The 20797-nt window shown below is 34.2% G+C and overlaps 1 protein-coding gene across 9 annotated transcripts in view; it reads left to right on the top strand.

Moving 5' to 3' along the window:
* The window catches only part of LOC129254890 (EF-hand calcium-binding domain-containing protein 5-like), a 28370-nt gene that overhangs the window by 6539 nt on the left and 1034 nt on the right, over positions 1 to 20797 (top strand). The window contains exons 3-21 of one of the 9 annotated variants that reach the window (XM_054893431.2): positions 794 to 1014; positions 1566 to 1639; positions 2105 to 2360; positions 2821 to 3026; positions 5528 to 5849; positions 6380 to 6523; positions 6992 to 7209; positions 7812 to 7968; positions 8376 to 8521; positions 9457 to 9585; positions 9895 to 10067; positions 10599 to 10692; positions 11684 to 11725; positions 13823 to 13864; positions 15928 to 16062; positions 16673 to 16822; positions 19235 to 19338; positions 19684 to 19934; positions 20378 to 20607. In XM_054893431.2, the coding sequence (XP_054749406.2) occupies positions 794 to 1014; positions 1566 to 1639; positions 2105 to 2360; positions 2821 to 3026; positions 5528 to 5849; positions 6380 to 6523; positions 6992 to 7209; positions 7812 to 7968; positions 8376 to 8521; positions 9457 to 9585; positions 9895 to 10067; positions 10599 to 10692; positions 11684 to 11725; positions 13823 to 13864; positions 15928 to 16062; positions 16673 to 16822; positions 19235 to 19338; positions 19684 to 19934; positions 20378 to 20607 (3094 nt within the window). Of the gene's footprint in view, positions 1 to 793; positions 1015 to 1565; positions 1640 to 2104; positions 2361 to 2820; positions 3660 to 5527; positions 5850 to 6379; positions 6524 to 6991; positions 7210 to 7811; positions 7969 to 8375; positions 8522 to 9456; positions 9586 to 9894; positions 10068 to 10598; positions 10693 to 11683; positions 11726 to 11926; positions 12359 to 13822; positions 13865 to 15927; positions 16063 to 16672; positions 16823 to 19234; positions 19339 to 19683; positions 19935 to 20377; positions 20608 to 20797 lie in introns of those variants that run through there. The other 8 variants (XM_054893427.2, XM_064108644.1, XM_064108650.1 and 5 more) reach the window with 8 other exon arrangements.

The following is a 20797-nucleotide window of genomic DNA, read 5'->3' as shown; positions in this document are numbered from 1 at the left end:
GACTACGAAGCCTGATCTGAACGATTTAAGAAGAATTGTTTAAAGAAACACTACAAATCACTGTTAAAGGAAGTGAAATTTCCAACTATAACATTCAAGCCATAGTAGAAGGTACTGTACTCTTGTCTGGTTTTTATTATCAGCTCAAATCCCAAACATAGACCAAGAATTAACAAACCTATTAAAATATTAAAATTATATTGGAGTAAATTTAAATGTAAGCACCATATCATGATGGTAACTCCAAAGATATGATCTGCTGAGTTCATGGAAACTAGAATTTTATATTTGCTGATTTACATGTAGTTGCAATCTCAATGAAAGCTAGATCCAGTTGTGTATAAGTAATGAAATATGATGATTTCTACAATAGTTTTATAACATGGTCAGATATTTCACAATTACAAGTATTCAAGGAAAACTCTTATTTTGATGTGCTACCTCCTGTATTTAATTTGAAATGTTTTCCTCTGTATCTGTCAAACATTTAATTGGTTATGCGGTAAATTTCATGTTAGATACCTCATACACTAGAGTGTTTCTTATAAAGAATCTTGTTAATGATTTTCACTCACAACTGTTTTAAGCAACTGATATCCTTGCACCTGAATGGTCGACTCGGAGGGTAAATTTTGGCTGGAAATCACTGGCAAGATGCTTTTTTTGAAATATTTCCTCAGTAGTAATCATGGAGCTATCACCATCACTCAAAAATAAGGTTCACTTGCCATCAACATTCTTTGTTAATTATTTGTTTTATCTTATTGACCTATTGAACTATTTTTTTAACCAGGCTTGCCAGAGTCAAAGCAGAAACCAGGAGAAAGCGGGAGCACATAGAACGTACAGAAGCCTTGAAGACACAGGAAAAGAGTCGTAGATCTGCTCATATTCGCAGGCACTACAAAGATTGGCTTCTTGATCCTGAAGGCTTGGTAGAGCAGAGGGCTATTCAAAATTCATTAACATCCTTCAAAGAAGTCCTAGAAAACTTGCCAGAAGAATTCAAGAAAGGTGACAAAATATTTTAAAAAGGCAAAGAAGTCTGCCAAGCTTTAATGTTTTAAGCCTTTGTGCATGTACATTCAAGAGAGTTACTCTTTGAATATTTATTCTGATTGTCTTTTTTTTTTCTTTCTTACTTGTCAAGAAGAGATGCATTGTTTGATTATTATCATTACAAATATTTTACCAATTCCTTTCATGCAATCGGAATGAAAATTGGAGAGCTTTCTGTCCAAAATTCTTTAATATATCTTGTAATATAAATAAATTTTCTCTTATATATATGATAAATCAATCTGAATATATTGCTTAATGTATTTGCCATTATTCTTGGTACATCATTCTCAAACATTAAATTGATATATTAGGATTACCAAGATTTGAAATACATTTATACTTATTTGAAAATTATAATTTAAGGGAAAATGTTGAAAGTGTAAGAAAGTATTCATATCAGTAAATCATTATCAATGTTCTACTGACATATTCTATAGCTTCTATGCTTTTGGTAAATGTAGGTCATAAGATTATTGATATCAATTTCATTTTCCCTCATACAGCATCCAGCTTCCTCACAGAACTTGAGAAATTAGATGCCAGTGAAGAGCAGTTTAATGAGGAAGATTTTGCACAGGTAAGACTATTTATGACTTAGTTCCCATACAACTCTGAATTATAATTCATATTAGCTGTATGTCCATTTTCATGAAAGTGTCTTAATAGGTTTAAAGATTTGGAGTATAATGGGGGACTTCAAGTTTGCTGTTGATGTGAAAATGCCTGCTGAACCAAACTCCAACACCGAGCTGGGTTCAGAAGTATGATTCTGATGGTGTTTGGCTCATGACTTTCTCACCCGTTTTACCTCAATGATCCAAATGTACCACAGTTTATTCTTCAAAACTTGTCACTGACAGACAGACTGACAGACCTTTGAATTGACTAGCTGTGATGGGTCTGCTCTATTGTAAATCAATAAGTTGGGGAAGTTTTTTTTTCACTTACAGTACATAATTGAAGAAAAATACATTTTTGGCCTAATCAACATGATTATATCATACTTTAATTCACTGCTTTCCTTTCAAACTTTCCTTTGTAGTATCTCAAAAACTATGTCCTGAAGCTGGCCCCAGAACTTTATGATGCACTTATGGGTCACATGGCGCAGTGTGCCTTGGCATATCGACATGCTGCTGTGCTTGAGGCAAGACGGGACATTCTTATGTCACTCTTCAGTGATGTCGATCATGCTGACGTGGGTATTCTAAACAGACATAGAGTACTGGGACTCTTTGAGAACTTTTGGGAGAATGTGCCTTGGTCCCTCAAGCGTCATTTGAGAAATCCAAGAAAATGTAAGAAAGCCATCCTTCACTTTGTAATGTACTTATTCTTTTGATTATTATATTATTTAGTATCTGTCACCAATATCCATTTCTGGTCATTTCTGTTTCCTGTTGGCGTTATAGATCATTTCATATTTCATTAATTTCTGAATTACCTTTCTAGCCAAAACCAGAATTATTTGTATTTTATGATTTAAAGAAGAGTAGTATGACAAAATAAAGTTTGTCATCTTGGATGATACATTTGCATGCTGGTTTATATTTTTATACCAATGGGATCTTGAGCTTCATGTAACCTTTTTTATCCATGTAAAATTTTTTAATGATATGTGATGCTAGCATAATACAACATTATTTAGCATAATTGCGCTGCCAAGTGAGATTGCTCTTTGGAAGTGTGGAAAATTGAATGGTATCAAACTAATATTTCTTTTATCGTGATTATAATTTTTCAATTTTCTTTTACCAGGGCCTGTGATAGAGCTCACCGAGACTGATGATACAGAGAGTCTTTTCTCCGAAGGGAGCTCCATCTCCTCTGTAAAGAGCAGCATGAAGGAATCTGAGCCTGCTGCACCTTCAGAAGGAACTGTTCAGGAGGAGACGACAGGGGTGGATGGGATGGCTCCAGCAGTTGATAGGGGAGAAGCTCCAGAAGAGGGGGTAAAGGATGAGGTAAAACAAGATGATGGTCCTACTGTTGGTGAAGGGGAGGGGTCAAAGTTTGAGGGTGTGGCACCAGGTGAAGAGGGTGTGGCACCTGGTGGAGAGGGTGTGGCACCTAGTGGAGAGGGTGTGGCACCTAATGGGATAGATGCAACACTGAATGGGGATGGTGCGGCAATGGGTGATGAGGGTAGTAAAGAGAGTGTTGAAAAGGAGGGAGGAGAGGATGCAAAAGAGGGAGAGGCAACACCTGTAGATGTAAACAATGCCAAAGAGGCAACAGATGATAGTAACAAGGAAACAGCCGATGACAAAAACACTAAGGTGGAGGAAAACAAAGATTCAGAGACTCAAGACTCTGCTGAGCAGCAGGTAGAATCAGAACCAGCCAAGGAGGAGAGCGCAAGTGGAACAGGCACAGGAAGTGATGACAAACCAGAAGAAACTACAGAAGGCAAAGAAATAACGAAACCTGAAGATGCAACAGAAGTGACAGCTAAGGAGGACACCCCTCCTGCAGAAGAAGTGTCATCCGCTGAAGAAGAAAAGATGAAGGATGGTGGAGGTGATGAGGTTGTCATGGCAACAGAAACTGTCATCCAGGCGAATCTTGTGCCAGATGATGCACAGAAACCGGTGGAGGTGAATGCACCTTATAATGTCACAGATTGCTGTGTAAATTTGCTATCCCACCACCTGACTTTGCTGTGTTGCACTATTTGTAATAATCAAACATTAATTTTATGTGTGGTAACACCTGCTTTTCTTTGCGTGTGCATATGAAAATGATTCTATTACTGCTCTGTCATTAACTAAAAAATTATTCACTTTCCTTTTTTCTCTTATTTGAACTATCATGTCTGCGATGTTATGTGTGTGCAAATATGTTAGCATTTATGTTGGTAACTGTTTGATTAATTTTTGAAAACTAAGGGGTAATTATGAAACAACTAATGTTTAACACATCGACTTCTTTCGTAAAAATACTTCTTGCCTTTAAATTAATACACAGATTAACAAACAAAATATTAATCATGTGCATAGATAAGGACATGAATCCTGGTTATTGATTCATTTATAAAAACCAATGAGACACACGTTAATTGCTTAGATTTTACGTGGTTCAATTTAGCAGGCAGTCAAAAGTGGCAAATACAAAATTACTTTAATTTCAGACACTGACTGAAATTCACCAGAGATATTAATTAAAATGTCAAATGAACTTGCCCACATGCAGATACATGTAGTTTGAATCTATAATTAATCAGTTTCAGGACTATATCATTTGCTGCTAACACTGAACTTGTATAAGGGAGACCTGAAGAATCTGTGATCTTATTGAATGGATGAAAGCCAAAAATTGTATCTTCATTATAAAACTTCCCCAGCAAGCCTTTAACATTCCACTACATAGCAAAGCAAGTCAGATTAATATCCTTGCTGTTGATCCTGCAATCATTCCTCCAAACAGCATGCATGTCATCCATGACACAGTCTGCAAATACATTTAATTTAGATTGTTGTAGAATTATTCAAATTTATTCTGATTAATATATTATGCTAACTTTATGCATAAAATTTAAATAGTTTGATCCAAACCGATGGATATAGCCCCTTGAGCTTCTAATTTTTGTTGAAAGACTTAGTGGAATTCTGATCAAATATACAATCTGTATCAGCATGTTTTCTTATGTATTTGATTGGTTAAGAAAAAAATGACATATTTTTTTGTTTCTTTACATTTTTTGTGTATAAGTTTTTCTATGGAAATATTTGGCCCATCATAACTACATGAAATTACATGTAGTTGATTTTATTTAGTAAAAGTGAAAATTTAGATGACTTTAAAAATCTATTATGTTAGTGACATATTTTGGAAAAATACTGGGGGTGCATTTTGGCAAATTCTTTTGGCTAGTCTTCATTAAAAGGAAGGTGAAAGTATTTTTTATGTTTTTTTCTTAGCTTCCCTGAATGCATGCCCAAATTATATTATTTCATATGTTTGCACAGGTTTTATCCTTCTTCATAATATAGCTCAAGTCTTAACCTTCTAACATTTTGAAATGCTTTTAAATAGATGTAGGCCTACATTTTACAATGCTTGCGCTATCTCATGAAATAATGCAGTAAATGCTTGTTCATCCTTTATTTAATCACCGCCTACCATCTATCAACAGGCCCCATACATGTCCTATATCAAGAAAAAAAAAGATATTTGCTGAGTCAATCAATGCTTTTTGTTAATGTTACAATAAATGTACTCAGTATTACATAACTTGATGTTAACTATAAATCTCTTCAACTTTCCTTTTTGTGACCCACCTTTTGTATTCGAAGAATGTCAAATGTAAATTTTGCTGCATACATGATACTGTATAAGTCATTCTTCAAGTATGGTATATAAGATGTTGGATCTGCTATACTAGTATACTGTTACTGGTATACAGATATTACTCTATTATAAGAAGCCATTGTAAACCTCTGACATCATCTTGGTATCCTATCAGGAATCAGAACAAGCTGAGAAGACTGCAGAGCCTGTCAAATCAGAGGAACCTGCCGCACCTGTAGCAGAGACTGCTGAGAGCACAGCAGAGACTGCAGAGGGCACAGTAGCAGAGACTGCAGAACCACAGTCCAAAGAACAGGAACCAACTTCAACAGATGGAGGGGCAACAGCAGCAGAGGTGACAGCTCCAGAAGTCGCTCCTGGAGAGGCAGTGTCTGGAGATGCTGTACCTGCAGAGATTGCAGGAGGTGAAAAGGAACAGACTGAAGAGGGAACAAGTGATCAGGCTGCTCCAGGTGCAGAGGGTACCCAAGCTGGTGGTAAGTTGAAATCGTGAAGTAAAATTCTTAAGAAAATTCGTAAGTCATTACAATTGTTTTAATTGTATCAGAGCCCTTTCTTTACACATTGGTTTACATCAAGTGTCATGAGTTAAACATATATTTTTATATAGTTTCATGTTGCAACAATTTCCTACTTTGCTTTGTGTTTAATGGATGTCCACTATTTTTTTTTCTTCTGCATCATGGGGATAAATGTTGATGAGGAAATGTGATAAAAATAATAATAAAACAAGGAAATGATGATTGGAAAGGGATTGGGGAGTTGGGTCTGAAGTATTCTTGAGTATTGAAAAAATGCATAGATGTAGTGAAAGATTAAAAAAAATCATATTTGGATGAATCAAGTACAGAGATCATAACTTACCAGCAAAGATTGATCAGTCTCTTTACAGTGAAATGGAAATACAGTAATGCACTTGCAAAAGATATTTCTCAACATGTCCATTCATTGCACATGTTTATGTTAAACTAATGAGTAGAGCAACCGTATTCTTTCCTTTTTGCAGAAGACAAATTGGAGGAGCCCACATCAGCAAAAGATAGAGGTACCCTACAACCCACAACAGCCAATACATTGACAGGTCGTTCTACTAGTGTGTCATTCCATGAAGATGCTATCAAGCTCAAAGAGGAAAAGGCAGATAGTGAAGGTGAGTTGATGAATTGTGTTTAAAGTGTGAAGAACCTATTCAAGGCTTGAATATTCAGAGTCTTCTTAATCCTACGAGTATGGACAGTTCTCTATGGTTATCCTAGTAATAAACCTATGGTGTGTACATGTATGACATCTTAGTAGTAGACAGGCTAACATATGAGAATAAAACTCAGTCTCAGAAGAATGTTTGCCCCAAGATGGCTCAGTGGCTTTCATACTGTGAAATCAAGTTTTCTTAACCCTTTATTCATCTTGTCCCCTCCAAGAAATTATGTTTTAGTTGCCATAGATACAATTGAAAAACATTACACTCAATGTTTCTGTTCAAACTTTTTAAAAAATTGTTGTATTATGATTCTTTTGCATCAAGATATTAATGGAATTAGCTTTCTTCTGTTCTCTTATAAATCAATTCAAATGAATAAATGACAAGGAATACATTTTCCATATTCTAAACACACAGACCGCCCCAAGACCCCCGTGAAGACCCCAACTGTTCGCAGTGGTTCAAGGTCAGGCAGTGCTTTTGATGAGAGTGCTCTCAACTCATCCCAGTTTGTCCAACTGGTAGAATTATTCCTTGGAGAAGATTCGCCTCAGTATGTTGTTGATGCCCTAGTGAAGTTCATTACAAATGGCTATGTTGAGACTGAACAGGAGAAATTCCTTCGATTACAACAGGTTTGTAATTTCATACATTCTCTCTGCTTTTTATGTCTAACAATTAATTTTGTGTAATATTGTATTATTTCCAGTAGATAATTGAGATGAAACACTAATTATGTAATTTTCATGTTATTGTGAATTTTCTGTTACTCTGCTTTGTAAAACGATGCTTCAAAGAAAATTTACATTTTGATAATTAGCAGTATAGGTATTTTAGATCTTTAATTTTGCGTGAAAATACTGTTGATGTGTAAGCTGTTCAGCATTTCTTCCTTCCCTTCTCAAATAAAAAGTGTATTTTACTTAAATAGCACCCCTCATATTTTGCTTATCCTATTTTCAAATCATTGAATGCAGTAACTCATGCAATTATTATTTGGCAGCATTAAATTCGCAATGCAATATCTGTGATGCGCAGGATTGCACAATACAGGGTGTAGCTGTTTTCTGTAAGAGCATAACAATTTTTGTATGTGTCACAGATGTTGTGTCACAAATCTAAAGCTATTTTTAAAAAGAAGTAAGTAAGCAGGTCAATTGCATGCAAGTAGAAAACACCTAATTTCTCCAAACCATCGATTGACCTTAATTTTACTATTAATTCATAATGTCCAAAGGCAAGACGGGAGGCTCAGTCTGCCAAACGATGTCAAATGGTGGATCAGCTCTTTGACAAGTGGGATAATGATGGATCAGGTTACCTGGATCTTGAGGAATTTCATTCTATCATGGCTAAGTTCAAAGACAACATGGAATCCAGAATCATGGCTAAAGGTATGTCTGGTTTGGGGGACCTCTACACAATTTCTATGTTCTAATTTGCCGAGTCTAATTTTCACTGATAATACATTTAATGAAACATTTCTATGGATACATATAAGGATCATCTCTGATTCATCTAAAACAAGTACAGCATGTCTACTTTATTATAGTTAGACAATTAGGAAATCATTTATCTTAATTGAGGAAGCTGATGATGAGGGCTTGCAAGTGACCTTTAATAGGCATTGACTTGATTTAAGGTTTTCTAGCTTTCCTTCATGAGTACTGTAATTGCACCTAATATTTTCAGGAGTGTACATATTAAAAAAAATTGTACTTCAAAAGAAAGTATTGACAGTACGGTACAGATCAAATTTAATGTGATGACTTATCAAAGTTGATTTTACTTTATTTTTCAGCCAAGCAGAAGCTGGAGAAGGAGGAGCTAGACAACCGTCTTAGCAAGCCAGAATTCAAAGCTTACATTGAGGCAGTTTGTTCTCTTCTACCAGGGGGTCCAGACAATTTTGATCCACTCATTGATTTCCTAATGACAAGTGTTGAGGTAAGTTATACCATTCAAATCCTTTGTCTCAACACTTTGGCCCGTATTTTGAAGTGTGGTTTAACTTAGACCATGGTCTAATTCTGTGCTGATATTATAGGGAGTCAAAAATTCTGTTTATATTGTATATTTCTTATGTTTACTATTTTGTTTCCTTTTGCTTTCGTAATGAAGAACTATACTTCAGTTATCATTCCCAGACAATTATGAACAATTTGGGTGCCATATGAGTTAATAAATTGAATGTTTACTGTTAGGGATTTGTGCTCCAATTGGATTCCCATAGTTAAACCACAACTTTAAACAAGGGTTTAATTTAAACCCGAGTTCAGAATCTTGGAGGTATCATATCCCAATTTTACTGACTAGGTAATTGGATGAAAATAGATGCAAGTGCTTGAAAATCAATTTATTGAAAATGATGCATCTGTTCTCTTCCTGGATTCTTCATATTTATGTAGATTGTTGAGTTTGACAATTATTTTCTCGGACTATCCTCTCACTGGTGCCTCTGGCTACATTGTTGCTGGGTGTTCGAAACTGTCTACATCAGGATAAATGGAATGACATGACATTATTTTAGGAGGTTCATTTTTATTTTAGATGGAGAGCATGTACAATGAGAAAGGTCCAATAATAAGTGTACAGTTTTGTGAAATGTGATGAATTGGTGCTTGCATGAAACGTGATTATACAAGTTCCTCCTAATTTCCTCAGTTTCAGATAAAAAGGTCTTGTTGTCTTAGAAAATGTTCCTTTTTATAACCCCTTCTGTCAAGTCTTAAAAGTTAAAATAGATGCCACAAAAAATTGAATTTTGCATCTCATCTGATGATAAAGAAATTGTGAAAATCAGTAGAGTGTTTGAATATTTTGATAACCTTCATTTCCTTTATAAACTGTCACTATCTTACATTTTTACTGTATCCTGTCAGAGGTCATATGAGGAGAGGATCCGAGGTCAAGCCAGAAAGAAATGGTTAGCTTCAATCATCCAGGCAGCTGAGACGAGCGCTGGTAGCATGCAACCTGTCTATAAGAGTGTCTTCAACTCACTTTACAAGGTAAGATAAAACATTCTCTGCAGGGAAAAGGAAACTGCAGAGGCATACATTATACAAAGCATTAATAAGACCAAAGATTGCAATTTAATGCTCTCATTTTTAATTACAGGAAATTAAGCTATTATTGATTTCATTGAATTATAAAAATGTTCTTTTTCTGTTGTAGAGATACCAACCATTACAAGTTTATTGTATTTTTTTAGATGATGCAAAGAGTAATATCATGATACAATATTTTATTGGGCAGCCCTCCACCACATAATATAAAAACTTGTTAAAAATGTTCAAACAATGTCTTTTCCATCCTAGGATGCTGATCAGCATGGGCGAGGGAAGCGTATCAGTGCTAACATTGGTCTCTTAGAGAGGAATGATATCACTCCTGGGCGTGGTCTGACCTGCCTCCGTTATGTAGCTGCCACACCCGATGATGCTGGCTTCATGCTTAATAAGATCTTATTCAGAGATATGAAGGGGATCAGGTAATTCAGTGTGAAGATTTCCTATCCTATTTTATCCTTTACTTCGTCATCTGAAAAAAAAAAGAGTCTATGTAGTTCAGACATGACAAATGCGGTTGCTGATACATTGCATTACCGTAGTAGATAAAAGCAAGAATTAATGCATATTTGTTGTGTTTAAACACATTTTGATTTTATCATAATCTTTGCCACATCTTCATTTTGATGTATACATTCTGCAGTGTATTGCAATATATATCTTTCTTATGAATCTTCTTAATGATGGTTTATCTTCTTGATTTAATTTCTTGATCATTGTTTTCAATTTTAATATAGTTTTCTATCCCAGTTTAATAACAATGATAATTTCTCTGCCAACTGTATTTATCATAAAATATAATAAAAACTACAATTAGATATAAAAATATAAAGCTTGAAATGTTTTTGAATGTTTTGTTCATATGTTCACTTCTATCTATCTACCAACCCCCTCCCCTTTCTTCCACCCCTCTACCCCCTCCTTCCCTGTATTCTCTTATTTCAACCATGCAGTTTCTCATCTATAGACAGTGGCAAACCTATTCATGTCCCTCGGGTGCAGAACCATGGTAATATAATGTTCTGGAATCCTGAGCGTGCTGATGAAGTAAGTCAATATTTCTTCTTACCCTTTGACTACTGAAGTCCCCTTTTTTTAATTGGCTTAATGCAGGGATTACTTGGGCACTGATAAAAAAAAATATGCAATCAATTGCTAATTCCTAAACCAAATCTGATTGGTTGATAGTGGGGTTGTTGAAGAGTAACACATCAAACATTGATTTTGATTGGTCATTACTATATCATGTTTGATTGCAAACCTTTGTGTGACAGAGTCAGAGTTTCTATGATTCATTTATATAAGCTTGTACAAAAAAAGCCATGCAAATGGATTATGGTAGTATGAAGTTTCGAAAGTGATTTACAAGTTATTTAAACATTAATTAATTGAGCTTATCATGATGCTGTTCTTAGCCTACTAAACCTACCATCAACGAGTACATTAATTAAATGGATAGAAAAAAAACATTGCTGTGTTTTAAATTTAACATTCTCTGCAAAAAATGATCTTTCACTATGCCACCAACTGATACCATATGCCAAGGCATGGTATCTGCGTTTATTTAATGAAGTGAAGATATAATTTAGGGGTGATTTTTAAAGTAAGAATTATACAGGTACGTTATATTAGGTATACCTGCCCTCCATTTCACTTTCAGTACCCCAAGATATCCGTCATTTTATATTTTGAACTTTTTTTTGGGGGGGGGGGGGTTAGAGAGGGTCACATCCTGATTTTAAAATACTATATTTGGAAATGATTGTACCCAAAATGTGTTCCCCAACTAATAAGAGAATACTTTTTTGTGCATGATATATGTTATATCATATGTTATATCATGTTTCATGTACATAATCATCATACTGTTGATATGTAGAAATTTGTATTATTGAATAGTTGTTGTTGAAAGTAAATCCATCCATTTTTATATCAATTTTATTGGTGAAGAATGTGTCCTCCAGTTAATATCATGTAGTTAGAGTTTTTAGCTTAGAATTATGAGTTTATTCTTCAATTCATTTAATGTTTGATCTAGAAATGGGATGACGAAGACTTTCGGCCATCTTTTCTCGAGGAGGTAACAAGAAGGATGGAAATGAAAAAAAACTTGTCCATCCCATTTATTTTGTGAATCTTGTATCATCATGATTTCCTCTCACATAAACAGCATGATTTCTAAGTTTCTTCAATTACATCATCAACCCCTCTTCTTTTTCATTGAATGCATGACTGTTATAATTTCTTCATTTGTTATCATTATTGTGTTTCTCTGAATTAGTTACCAGAAGTAAGTTATTTCTTTCTGACTGGCATGAATTGCATTCATCTTCCTATATCTCACTTTCTTTCTTGGCACGCAATTGATAGTTTCATTTGGGGTTGGTATGCTGGTTTTATTAAATGGTCAAGACTTCTTTCTTTCATTGGATTACTGTACACATATTCATGTTGGAGGTTGGCAATATTCTGTCTTGCACTGTTCATTCATATGGTTTGTGGGAGCAGGCACAGTTCTAGCCACATTAGACACAATACTATTTCAGGGGCCATATTGTTTTTTAACAATAGTCAACCTCTCAAAACTATTGTGTCTAATTGGGCTGTATCCGTACCTGTGTGGTAGTACCTATTGTAGTATGTCATACCTGTGTCATTTTTATGTAATCTTATGTCATGTTACCTATTATGAGTAGTCAGCAGTCATCCATATTCATACCTCCTCCTTTTCTTTAAAAAAAAATCTAACATGCTTGTCAACTTAAGTCTTTGTGGTCTTTGTGTTCTTGGTCATTTGAATACGGTACTTATTGAGACATCACTCAATCAATATTTATCTTGATTATTTTGATAGAAGGATTTATAAACACCAATAAAATTTCAACAAAATAATATTGTCCTCCATGAAATACTCAAGGCTGGTTTTAACTTTGAATGGGGATTCATCTCTGATGATTAATGCATTCATGTTTGGCTCTTATTTCTGAACCCTGTAACATGAAGCTTAGCGATTGATTATGGAGCTGATTTCTATGATTAATCTAATCTCATTGTATATGATGAATCATGAAAATAAAACCCATAATCAATCACTATTTATTTCATGTTACATGACACTTGTCTATAAAACGTAATCATTCACTTTTCGACACATGGAATACAGTTTCAGAATATTCTGCTCTTTGGTCATTAGTTTTCATATCATTGTCTTTCTTTGGATTATGCTAGGATTGTCCTAGTTTCAGGGAACACTCTCACCTACTGCGTTGTGTTATTGGGATAGTCATAATGGACATGGCATGTTGCTCATACTCTACACTTTAAATTAAGTAAAATTGTATCTGAGCAGCTGGTGTTTGTACCGAATCTTTGTTGTACACTTTGTTGCTAGTTTGTTGTTGCAGGCTTTTAGTCCTGTTGTAGGTGTTTTGCCTCACAGCTATGTTAGGCAGTTCTTGATTTTGGTCATTGTTGTTTTCGTTGGTGTGTGGCCACAAGACTTAGAATTTGATGTATCCAATGTTATGTTTAAAATCAGTCACATGTGTATACATTATTATAATTGTAAAAATTATTCTTTACAAATTATTTTTCCAGAAGATGGTCCAGAATCTTTATAAACGTCCTATCTAAGTTTCTAAGTGGCAAAGGTGTTTCAGGATTCCCTTTGTCTAGCAATTACAAATTTTCTCAAGAAAATTCCCAGAATAAGTAGCCTCTTCCCCAAATTGAACATGTATTTCATGTCATTTAGTCTTATATTATACATCTGTTCCTGTTCCTTTAATTTGTTCTTAATGTATGATTTGTATTACGTGAGGCAGTCTTGCTTTGTTATACAGTGAACTTTACATAAGTCAACTCTATTTGGTCAGCCAATAATGCCCTGTACTCTGTAAAATCCAATCAATTGTACAATAAATTACAACTATTGTCTTCAACAAACTGTGTACAAAAGATTGAAAGAAATTGGAAATTTTGGAATAATTTGTGACTAAGACAAGACTTAATTTACATGGATGAGATCAAGATTTACTTTGACTCAACCATTTTTGACCTATTCAGACTTATTCAAGTTTGACTTGTGTGGGGTTGACTAAATGTGTCATATAGTTCACATTGTATTGTGGTCTATGTTTCTTATTATTGCAAACTTTGCACCTTTGCACGCGTTCAGAAATACAAGAAGATATCGATTGATGATTATGATCCTGCCAGAGTAAGTGTTTAATAGTGCCAACCTAACCCTTAGTGTGCAGTGAAGTCTCCACTTGAACTTTGGAACATTTTTTTTGTTTTTGTTGTTTCATTATTTGTGTGTTTGATTGTTTGATACCAATTTTTTTTTTACTTAATTTGCCTTAAATTATTATTAGGGTAACCCATTTGTTAATACACAGTGAAATTTATAATTTTCCATTTGTGGAGATTACTTTTACATATAGATTCAAAATCCAATTAAAATGTGATTAAATAACCAATGTAGTTAAAATAGGATGGGTATATTGCAAATAAATCCATTTAATGTCTGAGAAAATATTTCATCTGTATTTAAGTTGTCTGTAAGTCATCTGTATATATGTCTTTGTTTGGCTTGTCAAGATATCAGAATTTCCTTTATTAGTTATGCTATAATTATTTTATGTAGCCCATTTCCAAGCTGGATATTCCTAAGCAATCTGATTAGGATTGGCACTTTCATTGCTTTTGTTCCATTTACTAGCACATTTCATAAAGTGAAAAAAAAATTTGGTGTGATGTACTAGCACTTCATTGTGTATTTGGTCAGGCTCATTGATACGATGATGACATTTAGTGTCATTATCTGGTTAAAAACTTAATGTTGTAAGTCTTTGTTCCTGCATTCATTTTTTTGTCTGTTGCACTAACTCTCTGCTAAATGCACTTTTTGATATGATATGTTCAGGAAGTGACATCAATTAGAGGATTGATGTTTGAATGGTTTTGCTGCTTAAAACATGGTGTGTTAAGATCATCTAATAGGAAAACTGTGCATTATGCTAATTTATATCACATACTGCTGCACATTCAGCTACATTATTGAAACAAATGTGTTCATATTTTGGAGTTCTGCTAGAATCCATACATTTCAGTGATCTTTTGATAGAAATCTTGGTGTAGGATTATATCAGAGTTTGGTGTGTTGCATATAAGAGTCCATATTATCCAAGAATGATGAGTTTTTTAGATGAGTTTGTTTCAATCTCTGCTTTCTACAGAAGTCTGTTGTCTCCAGCTGTTAGATTAGGGCTTTTAATATATCTCATTTTTCTCAGACTAAACTTTATTTCACATTAATAATGCATCACATGTTTAATCTAAAACAAGTATAGTATTTTTATTTTACTTTCAAACTCTATATAAATGACACTACATGTAAAGTGGTTATCCTCAAGATTTTGATTGTCTAATTTTTCAAAGTTTCAATATATGTAAATAAGTAAATTAATTTCATTTTTAATCTGAGAATATTGTGTTTATATTTAATCTGAGAATATTGTGTTTATGTTGTTGGTGTTTTTGTTTATGTATGTTTTGTTAAAGTTGTATTGATGCACATTTCTGTTCTAATAATCACTTTCCTTAAAGTCTAACTGTTATTCACTTTGTCTGCAATTAATTCAAGCGCACCATCTCTATTTTAGATTAATAAAGCTGTTCTTAAAGCTTCCTATTTTTTTCATATCAGAATTTTACTCTATACATGTAGATTATTAATTCTGACATGTTTGATCACTATTTCTCTGTGTTCTTTATATTAGTAAATAATGTATCATAATTCTATGGTAGATTAAAAGCATTAGTGAATTATGGACGTTTGAAAATTGATCTGTGCTGACCATTTAGTTCGCTAGAAATGTCAGATTCATGAGCAGTTCATTGTTATCTGTATTCTTTACATTATTAAAAAATACTTCTAGTTTTGCTTTAAAAGTGGAAAAATCCCATCAAGAATAGGGCAGTAGAAGGTTCATATTATGAACAAGTATTAAGATGGAATTTGATGAATCATACCTATTGATATTGATAGTATTGTTATACATTAATACATCATTTTTAATGTCACCATTTCCAAATATTAACATATTGTATGTGAAAAAAATTTCCAAAGATATATATACATTTTGTCATTATTAACTGAATCCTAGTAAAGTTTAAGGATTATGTAAAGGGATTTTCTATTTTTGTTAAGGTTTCAATAACTGTTTATCTATGCATTGATTTATTTGCTTAATGTATTGTTTTAATCACTTTTGGTAGGACCGACAAGGATCATTCTTAGTGATACCACTCAAAGATTTCCGGAAGCGTGTTTTTGGTTTGATGGGGATAGACACATTGAATGACCCTCATGATAAGAGTATCTTCATCACACATGAAATCAGCTTCTTCCAGGTGAGTTCCGCCTTCAAGATATTATTCCAAATAAGGAATCCTGAATCACTCATTTCAAGGGCACCATTTCATGAAGTTTATCAGCACTGAAAAGTTGTCATTCTATGAGTGTAATAGTAATAGTATTAATCAGCTTATCAAGACCAAGGATTTCCCCGAGATTCTCATAACTGACAACTATCCGATGCACATCATTTTGCCTGCATGATATATCTCAATTACTTGTTAAATCAGCTTCCTAGAGATAAGTTGGCCAATCACCTTTAAGAATTGATAATACCTTTGAATATGGCCTTAATTCTGATAGATGATTTGAGAATAGAAGAACCTAATACTATGAAAGATATTTTGGGTATCCACACAAGCCCTTGATCCATTTCATGTTTTTTTTAATAATTCCCTATCCTCAATGTGCATAGATGATCGATGTGTATAAAGTAAACTAGTACTGGTCTGGCACAGAATGTCTTGGTGACTAAACTAGTAAATCGTGTATCAATAATATGACTGAGATAAAAGAAAAATCAGTGCAGATGTACTGTACTTGGAAGTGATTTGTGTGGTAGTAACTCTACAAGTCTGAAAGATATTTTATTTTCCTTTGAAATAGGGTGTGGCCAAGGCATTTGCAACAGCCTACCAGTACGTTGACGTAAGACGAAAGACACTACGTATCGCAGAGAGTGCAGTCTCCTGGATCCATAGACGAAGTCCTCATGTCCAAGAGATCAATGTCTTTATGGTTGAACCTGATGATAAGGTATGTATTCCTTTTTGGTATTGTTGGTCAATATCATCCTCTATCATGGTACTAATTTTCTTTCAACCTGTCTTACTATCACGTTAGTTTTTTTCTTACGGGCATCTCAAAGGTATTACTAAAGCTTTTTAATCACACTAACAATATGCACAGAAAACGACTATGATATCTATCTAGGAATTACTTTGAAAGACAATAAAAAAAACCTGAATCCTACATTGATAGGAAGTGTAGTCACAAAACAAAAAGGCTATTTCACTTTAAGCCATGTGTAAGCACCAACTTGGAATTTAAGTGTGATATCTAGTGGCACTTGACTCTTTGCACCCCCCCCCCCCCCCGACACACACTCTGACATATATATGAATACAAGTCTTTCTGTGAACACCAACTAAAAAGAAAAATGAAACTTTGAGTGCCTGAGTATTTCTCACTTCTGTGTTGCTTTGTTCTAAGGCTTTGTGAGGCTTCCTCACACACATTCATTAACATTAGTATTTGTTTTCTAATTAAAGTGTTAATCTCTAACATTTTTCTTATCACCCTTCCCCATCATGTTGTCGTTCTTTGAACCTCCTTATGATATATAGTAATTTCAATACTGAACTTTTCAATTTATCTTGCTATACATCCAAGTCTCATCCCAATTGCATAAAATTTGCAGAATGGTAACTCCCTTGAAAACTTTAGTATTGATAGGCTGCTGAGTCTTGTCATTTTGGTTTTGCCATTAATTGCAGAGTTAGTTTAGTGCAACAGGGTCCAATATCACTCCTCTTTCAGACTTATTTTATTTCTCTTTACATAGTTCATATGATTGTTGTATTTTCATTTCAATCACCTATTATTAAAGAAAGTTATACTAACGTGACATATGATTCCCATTAGGTTTTCATACAGAAATAATTATAATTTTCTGTCTTTGTTTTTCAATCAAATACTTTTCTTTCACTTTCCCTTTTTAGCCCCAATTCTGCAATTCCATATTCATGATGTAAGCTGCATGACTCTAATTATTTAGCATGCCTTTTTTCAGTCATGTATAGTGTAAGGCTGCTTGTTTGCTGTAGGTTATGTTGTCAAAGATATTTAAGTGAATATTATACAAATAATGAATGTTTATGAGTGCAATGGACAGAATACTTCATTCGGTGAAAGGTGAAATGATCCATTCAACGAGGCGTAGCCGAGTTGAATGGATCATTATTTCATCTTTCACCGAATGGAGTATTCTGTCCATTGCACGAATGAAAATACATTCATTATTTGGTTTATATGACACATAAAAATTGATTTTTTTTTTTTTCATGTGAAATTTATGAATTTCGATGCAAAACATGATCATGCAGTGCGAGTTCGGTCTGTTGATTGTTACGTCATTACAACATGCGTATTTATTTGTCAAGAGCTGCAGTCTTGGTGTGCGCGTGCAATGGACAAAATCGTATGGATCCAAAATTGCACGGTTGATGACGCCATTGTAAAATGGACTGAATGATCGATATCAAACAACCAATCAAATCACAAGGATCTATCTAGGTGTCATATAAAGATAGATAGATGTTTGGTGAAACAAGACTCTGAACAGTGTTATCACAATGATCATGTGTTCTGTCTTTTTCACTCATTAATTTTTCTTATTCATATTATGTCCTCACTGTGCTAGTTTTCAATTCATCTACCAAATATTCTCTAAAGATAGCTGTCATTCATGAACTCTTTCTGTATAATGCATTCATTGACAATTTCTTATTCACCTGCACTTTTATCACTGTCCTTGTTACTCTCTTTATCTTGTGCATGTCTTTGTTCTGTTTGCTCTTTGTATTTTCTGCATGTTTTTAACTAATCAAGGAGTTTGAATTGCGTAGACCTCGCATGCTTGGTAAGACAAAGAAAAATGTCTTCCACTTCATGGAAACTGACTCGAAAAAGGTAAGAGCTTATTCACTAATCCACTTTAACTATTAACTCTGTCATTGTGAAGCAGGCTTTAATTTATGCTGCAGCTTTTCCCATTCTTTCTCTTGCTCAATCAAAATGGTTGAAGTCTTCTAATTATTAATTTCATATCTTTTTAAAAAATTATTTTGGTTGACACTTTGCTTCTTGGCGTAACCTGTTGGAGACAGAGATTGTATAATGAGCTTTTGCCTATCAAATGTATAGCATTATTGGCTAGTTTCCATTGGGTTGATTCAATATATGCATTAATCTTTTCAGTGTTTTCTGAAACCATTCTGCATTGTACTATTCTTACCTGATTTAATTGTTATTTCATCATATCTATTTTCTCTTTTCATTAATGTCACACTTGCCTAATTTCTTAACTTACTTTTCAATGAAGGCTATTTATTTGACATGTTTATTATCAAGAGATGTATTGGTTACGTTGCTTTGATTTGTTTTCAGATTGATGATTTTGTACTACGTAGGATGATAACCACTGATAAGAAAGGAACTATCACAGTTCATGACCGCCCCCCTCGCTTGGAGCGCAAAGAAAACCTCTTCAGGTAAAAATACTTCATGACATTGCCCTATAATGGAAAAGCTGTTTGTGTAGTGAACTATAAACTGAGCCCATGTAGGCCCTATGCATATAGGAGGAAAGGAGCAATACATCCAATAAATATATAAATAAGAATAACATAATACTGGAATGAAGATTTGATAAGTCTTTAGTAGTCTAGAAGTTAAATGTGCTTTATATTTCATAACTTGCAATGGAGGAGTCATCTGTTGATAGTATGCAACCAAGAATTCATTTATTGCCAGAGTCATAAATAAAACATAGTAAACTTAAATTTCAGAATTCAACCAATAATAATTGTAAGATGAATTGAATTTTTTCCATCCAGGGATTATCTCTTCAAGACAGTGGACAATTCTGAGACTGTGACAGCTGATGCCTATGGTCAGCGACATCTTGCCTTCCCTCTAAGAGATATTGATGGTCGTTGTGTTGCCCTGGTAGACCTGAGCATTGGTGAACTGAAACAACTCCCTGGCCATGAGAACAAGGAAGTCCAGAGGATGCTCAAACTCCTACAGGCGGCTCATAAAGAAGTCTCCCAGGAGTCTGCAGGAGGTGACAGGAAGATTGTCCTAGGTGAGTAGGTGTTTGGTTTGGATATATTGGTGCAACTCTGCATAAAGCTTTTTGCTTGGCTGTTGGCAATCATATATCTGGTAGTTGCCTTTGCTGACAGAGATTAATGTTGAGTCATTGCCACCTGGCTGTGGATTTTCATGTGATTTTCAGTTTTTGTCTGGAGTTGTAAAGGAGAGTAGATAAAAGTATGTATTATCCTATCTGTTCTCACTAGTGCCTTTCAGTTTAGTGCCCCATTTAAGTTTTACTCTGCTAGAACTTGCATTTGAAAACTGGCACTGGCAGCAACATAACAGTCTTTGTTTAGAACATGTTATCCATCCCACCATCCAAACCCTCAATTTTTTTTAATAAGAGAAACTGAACTACATGTATATGTTTGCATTGATATGAAATATTCAATTTTTAATATATTTTCTCTCTCTCTCTATACAATGCAGAGGCTGAGAAGGGGAGTGATGAATCCCGTATTGACATCATGTTTGATCGCATCATGTTAACTGACTTGCGAAACACTGTGAGTAAGCTGAATGCCCAGGCCTTTGCTGAACTCAAGAGCTACAAAGATCCTCCTAAGGTCATCCATAGTATTCTTGTCTCTGTCCTGGCTCTCTTCTACAGAGATAAGTATGAGGAAGGGGAGCTGGATGCATGGAATACATGCAAACAGGTAAGAAGAAATTTATGAGACAATAAGGTTTACAAAATGAATGCTTTGAAGTTGTTACAATGTAAATATAGGAAATTTTTATTCAGGTTAATTCTTATATCTGATCAATCTATATCTTTATTTATATTCTCATTGTGAATTGAACTCTACCTTAATTGCTGATTTCTTCTCGAGTTAAATAATTTGATAA

The sequence above is a fragment of the Lytechinus pictus genome, chromosome 2, assembly GCF_037042905.1.
Source record: "Lytechinus pictus isolate F3 Inbred chromosome 2, Lp3.0, whole genome shotgun sequence".
Lineage (NCBI taxonomy): Eukaryota > Metazoa > Echinodermata > Echinoidea > Temnopleuroida > Toxopneustidae > Lytechinus > Lytechinus pictus.
Note: the sequence above shows the minus strand (reverse complement) of the source record. Positions and strands in the feature narration are given on the sequence as shown.